The 6225-nt window shown below is 41.3% G+C and overlaps 1 protein-coding gene across 17 annotated transcripts in view; it reads right to left on the bottom strand.

Moving 5' to 3' along the window:
• Positions 1-247: 247 nt before the first annotated feature.
• The window catches only part of ppip5k1b (diphosphoinositol pentakisphosphate kinase 1b), a 68920-nt gene continuing 62942 nt past the window's right edge, over positions 248-6225 (bottom strand). For all 17 annotated transcript variants that reach the window (XM_029668603.2, XM_029668608.2, XM_029668609.2 and 14 more), the window contains 2 exons: positions 5994-6113; positions 248-1997 (listed from right to left, as the gene is read on the bottom strand). In XM_029668603.2, the coding sequence (XP_029524463.1) occupies positions 1897-1997; positions 5994-6113 (221 nt within the window). In that variant the 3' untranslated portion in view covers positions 248-1896. The remainder of the gene's footprint in view (positions 1998-5993; positions 6114-6225) is intronic.

The following is a 6225-nucleotide window of genomic DNA, read 5'->3' as shown; positions in this document are numbered from 1 at the left end:
TGTACAATGAAGGCTTGTTAAAAGATCTGTTTCTCTCCCGTCATTCACTATCCACTCAACTTAAACTAATTGAAGCAAACGATCGTCTTTGATCCAATGTGTGGTGCCACTGAGTCGCGAGCATATCATACTATACTGTAATAGTGAACCTGGCCACACCCACCCCTCCCGCCACACAATAGTGCCCCTATTAGACTTGTTAAAATTGATTTTTTTTATTGCCTGAGACTAATGAAGAACCACAACCTTCAGAAATCAGATATTACTTTTAATAAAACAACCTTGGTGTTTTATTGCTAGACCTTAATAAGACAATGTCTAAGGAGAGGATTCTATACAGCATCAACTATCTTTGGCTGATATTACATGGCACATTAAATAACCACCAAAAAAAAAGGTCCTAATTTCACCTATAAACACCAGTCATTAAATAAATCATTACTATCAAGAAAAACAATGTGAAGAAAACTCTAAAGAAAAATAAAGCTTTGTTCTATAGATTCAGCAGTGCTAGTTTTACATTAGTGCAGTTGAGAGCATCCTTGAAATAGCATAGACTACTACATACCAACTACAAATACAATGACATTCATGTGCTTTTCAGAATCCATAGAAACGTTTTGGTTTTACAATTTGGAGAATTACTGTACAAGAAAACCATTGTTTTTGTTAAACGATTCAATGCATACCTTCCATCTAAAAAAAAAATGTAATTTTTTTTTAATCCATAAATACATATTCAACTTTATTTATCCCCACTGGGACAATACATATGCCCAAATAATATGTATTACACCATTTGATACACAATTGTTTAAATTAACATTAAAAACATAACTTTGGCAAGACAGCAGAAATGTTAAAAATAGTTTGAGGACCCAACCCAGTATAGACTGAGAAAGGCTAAAGGCACAGCTATTTTCCTCTGGAGTGGTTTACCCTTGAAATACTGTAAAAAAAAATATAGATTTACCACAGATTTTTATGTAAGGTGTTGAGACACGTGTATTGTTTATATTTTTGGCATGTTGAGATCAGGATATGAAATATATTTCACATGGGACTCATCAACATAAAAACAATTATGTATATAAAATATGAGTTGTGTATTATTTCGTGACAAAATGCTGTGTAGACATGATAGGAAACATACACTGAGTACACCAAAACGAAACACCTTCCTAATATTGAGTTACACACCCTCTGAATGACACACACAATCCATGTCTCAATTGTCTCAAGGTTTACAAATCCCTTTTTGACCTGTTTGCTCCCATTCATCTACACTGTTTCAAGTGGATTTAAGTGACATCAATAAGGGATCATCGCTTTCACCTGGTCAGTCTGTCATAGAAAGAGCAGGTGTTCTTAATGTTTTTGTATATTCAGTGTACAGTATTCCTGTTGTATCGTTTTGTACCCCCCCCAATCACGTAAAGTACAGCCACCCCAAAACAGAATATAAAAAGAGGGACACACAACAAAACTGAGAAAGCAGTCAGCATTTGATCAACTGGCTCAACTATACCTGTATGCCAATAATTGTCTGCAATGATTGGTGTAGAATATTCTGAACCTGCCTCCCGTCTCTGTGAAAGGAGGTCTCCCATTGTCTCTGTTCAGCAACAATATCAGCAGGCAGTCTGAATCAAGGACAGACAGATGGGCTGTAGTGATTCCATCCAGGGTTTTTGAGGGTTTTTGTTTGTTTTTGTCCACGAACGGCCCTCAGGGTCCAGCACTGTATGAGACTGTGATTACTAACAAGAGTTTGAAGGCACTCATAGGTTGACGGGCACAGTGTGGATGGATGGATTAATAATGGCTTCCTCCGAAGGTCCAGGTGTTGGGTTGTCCTGCGGTTCCCTCTGTGGGATCCGGTGAGGGGGTTCCGGACTACTCACTGAAGCTGAAGTGTATGGCTGGGTTTGATGGGTTCACCGAGGTGGGGGAGGAGGGCCCTGCACTGGACACTGTGCTGGGGGGGCCACTGCTTACTGCGCACACACAATGAAAAGAGAAAGAGAGAGACCCACACAAACAGGGTAAATATTAGGTGAAAGTAATTGAGTTGTGATTGAAATTGGGGATATTAGAATATTAGGCATAGTCCTGGGTGAAACTCAACTACTGGTGTTTAAATCTGTTTTGACTCCATATATCTCCATCCAACCACATACAAAAACTCTAGTATGTGGACACCTGCTTGTCGAACATCTCATTCCAAAAACATGGACATTAATATGGAGGTGGTCCCCCCTTTGCTGCTATAACAGCCTCCACTCCTCTGGGGAAACTTGCCACTAGATGTTGGAGCATTACTGAGGGGACTTTATTCCATTCAGCCACAAGAGCATTAGTGAGGTCGGGCACTGACGTTGGACAATTAGGCCTGGCTCAAAGTCGGCGTTCCAATTCATCCCAAAGGAGTTTGATAGGGTTGAGGTCAGGGCTCTGTGAAGGCCAGTCAAGTTCTTCCACACAGATCTCGACAAACCATTTCTGTATTGACCTCGCTTTGTGCAGTGGCATTGTCATGCTGAAAGGGCCTGCCACAAAGTTGGAAGCACGGAATTGTCTACAATGCCATTAGTAGTGTTAACATTTCCCTTCACTGGATCTAAGGAGCCTGAACCATAAAAAAACAGACCAGACCATTATTTCTCCACCAAACTTCACAGTTGGCACTATGCAGTCGGTCAGCTAGCGTTCTCCTGTCATCCGCTAAACCCAGATTCGTCCATTGGACTGCCAGATGGTGAAACGTAATTCATCACTCCAGAGAACGTGTTTCCACTGCTCCAGAGTCCAATAGCGGCGAGCTAAAACTCCAGCCAACGCTTGGCATTGCGCATGGTGATCTTAGGCTTGTGTGCGGCTGCTCAGCCATGGAAACCCATTTCATGAAACTAGGCGTATGGTCGCACATCACTACTTCACAGGAGAGGCATTTGAACATTTCTGTTTATTACGTGAGCTGTTCAGTATGTGTTGAGTCCTTTCTACCGCGCCGTTTTAAAATATATATATATAACGTTAGCCATCGAGAACTACAAAAGTTTTGCTACTTTTCTAAACATTGATGTCCTGAATTTAGCAGGTGCTTTAGACAGATCAGTTGGAAAAAAAGTGATTTGCTACTTTCTGCACACGACACGGTCAGTGTGAACCGGAGTAACTTGACAACGCTGGCCAAACAAGATGTAGATACAAACAAAACGGCGTTAAATGGTTCCAGTGAAGCATTCATCCTTGTATACGGTTGAGAGTTGTGCAGCGGTCAAAGGCGCTGAATCTCAGTGTTAGAGACGTCACTGTAGACCCTGGTTCGTTCCCGGGCTGTATCACAACCGGCCGTGATTGGGAATTCCATAGGGCACAATTGACCCAGCAAATCAAATCAAATCAAATCATCATTGTCCGGGTTAGGGTAGGGTTTGGCCGGCAGTCCTTGTAAATTTTTTTACTTGTTCTTAACCGACTTGCCTAGTTAAATAAAGGTTACATTTAAAAAATGGAGTCTAGCTACATTTTCTGATATTATAATTTTGTCAAAGTCGTTTTCATTGCAAGTTAAAGCGTATTGTTAGCTAGCGAACGTTACGTGTGTGATGTGTAGTAATATTATTTGAATCAGAAATCCATTTTCATTCTTAGTTATAGCTAACTAACATTGAACCTGGTTGGTTAGCTTTAGCCACCTGCAGATTCATACTACAGCTATGACAATGTTTGTATTGGTTAGTAGTAGTATGTGTTGGGATTATGCCAGTTCATTGTTTAGCTAGCTACATGACGCAACAAGTTAGCCAGGTGTGTCTGGGGTGATTACTATCATCTCTTGTATTTCATGAACATGTGTACAATTGTCTACACAATAGTGACCCATCCACTTTATTTAACTAGGCAAGTCAGTTAAGAACAAATTCTTATTTTCAATGACGGCCTAGGAACTGCCTTGTTCAGGGGCAGAACGACAGATTTTTAATTTTTTTAACCTTGTCAGCTCGGGGATTCGATCTTGCAACCTTTCGGTTACTAGTCCAACACTAACCACGAGGCTACCTGTCGCCTCATTTAGGTAGATGTGGCTGGGGGTTATAGCATTTCCTTCACATGACCCATCAATTTAGACAAGTGTGTCAGGTAAGCGTCATCTAACAACTATAAAATATTTTATCTGGACATTTTGTTGTTGATATTGCTACTATGCAAGTAACCATTGCAGTATACTGTTTACACCTTGTGTAATCCTGTGCATGTGTGAAATCTACTTTTTATTTGATTTGACATTGTGTTTACCAGAGACTGTAATGTGAAGAACATGACCTGCACCTAAATCAGATTAGGATATAGGCCAAGGATTAGATAGTGTACTTTTACCTGCAGCTTTTCCTTATTGTAAGATACTACTTTCACTACTTTTAGTCTTGAAATCGTTGGTTGTTTACTACCTTACTCACTCTGTTTAGCACATGGCCTCATGTGTGAATCCTTAAAGAGATGGGTGGGGCTAAGACTTAAGATGGTGTGAATGATGCTGAATGGGTATAGACAAAGATGAACTGTCCAGTAGGTGTACCAAAAAATTCAAGGGCCATTTTCCCAAAAGTAAGTTACAAGTTCATCATCAACTTTCAAAGCAGAATTACTTGCCCATTGTTCTTCAACTGGAGTGTATGCTATACCATTCTGAGTCTCTACTCTAAACACAATTTTCAGATTTCGCTACATAAGACCGAATCGAGGCGGTCGTCACATATGTCAAATTCTCTCTCATTGACAGACGGGCGAGTGTCATCATGACATTGCGGCACTTTGGGGTGAACACCCACTTGTCTCAATCAACGAGAGAAGATTGTACATAAGAGCCAAAAATGGATTTAACTGAATAACAGATAATTTTCAAAAATTGCAATTAGACATGGAAGTTTAGAAGACGCGTTGTCTTTCAAGTTGAGAATTGAGGAAGTATTGCCAATTTAAAAGGGTGTTCTGAAAATCTCTATGCTACGTTTAACATTACCTACCTAGTAACACCTGTCAGCCAGCTGGACCAGTAATAATGGTCTAACTAGGCAATACTTTTAATAGCTACTTCTGTACTCAATTCCGTTGCACTGACTATTGGGAAAAGAAACAATGTCACGCCACCTCAAATGAAAACAAAACCGCTATTCATCCAAGCGACACTTCTAACATCCAGCATGTTTTCTACTCCTCCTCCACACCATAATAGGGTTATGAGGAATAAGGAGAGCGAGAAAGAGAGACCGAGAAAGCAGCTCAGAGCAGCTGTTGAAGCAATCCTAAAATACTGGTAAAGGGCCAAATGAATCACCATGTAGCCCACTGGAGGCACAACGAGTGGGAAGGGAGGGAAGAGGGAGGGGGGCACCGACAACAACAGACCCCGGTGGCGAGTCGGAGACGGCTCGGCAAAACTAAGTGCTATTATTATGCCGAGTCCTACTTTACAGAAGTCATAATTGATCGCGCCTCTCCTCTTGGCGATGAAAGACAAAAACACAAGGCCCTCGTTTAGTTTGACAGATTAAGGCCCAGCAAAGCAGGCTTTTATATCTCATGCTGTGAGAGGGGGAGAAAACCAGGCAGAGAGGGAGAGTTATGGGTGCTGGTTAGGCTGTTAGCCTGTGTCATGATCATTAGGCAGTAATAGGCAACAAACGCAAGAAAACAGACTGAAAATGGGGAGGTACTAATGGGATTTATTATGTTTAAAAACATTTTTTATATCGCATACCCTATTGAACACCACTCTGCTCTAGAACAATGTAAGTGTGGCTAAGACTAAGCATTGCTATTGTGGTGTTGGGTCCTAAAAAAAAAATCCCTTTTCCCTACCATCATTTTCATGTTTGTAGATCTGATCTACCCATGAGGTTGGGAGGAGCGTCCTCCATATTGCTTACACCCATCTGGGTAAGGGCTTTGGGTAGTGGTCGGACGGACACGGAGGTCAGTATACTCACAGCATAGTGGGTGGGTGGGGGGCCGAACAGGAGTTTCTGAGGAGGAGAGGGCCTTTGGTGGGGGGTAGGTGTGTGCCTGACCATACCCCTGGCTTGACGTGTCGAACAAGACAGAGAGAGCTGGAGGGAAACGATAAATGGTATTTATATAAGATATACACTACTCAACATTATATTAGGAGACCTACAGGGGATATGTATTATATGCCAGTGAGAAAGACCGTGATGACTC

This window comes from Oncorhynchus nerka, linkage group LG9a (genome assembly GCF_034236695.1).
Source record: "Oncorhynchus nerka isolate Pitt River linkage group LG9a, Oner_Uvic_2.0, whole genome shotgun sequence".
Classification (NCBI taxonomy): Eukaryota; Metazoa; Chordata; class Actinopteri; order Salmoniformes; family Salmonidae; genus Oncorhynchus; species Oncorhynchus nerka.
The sequence above is the reverse complement of the archived record's forward strand: the minus strand, read 5'-3'. Positions and strand labels throughout refer to the sequence as shown.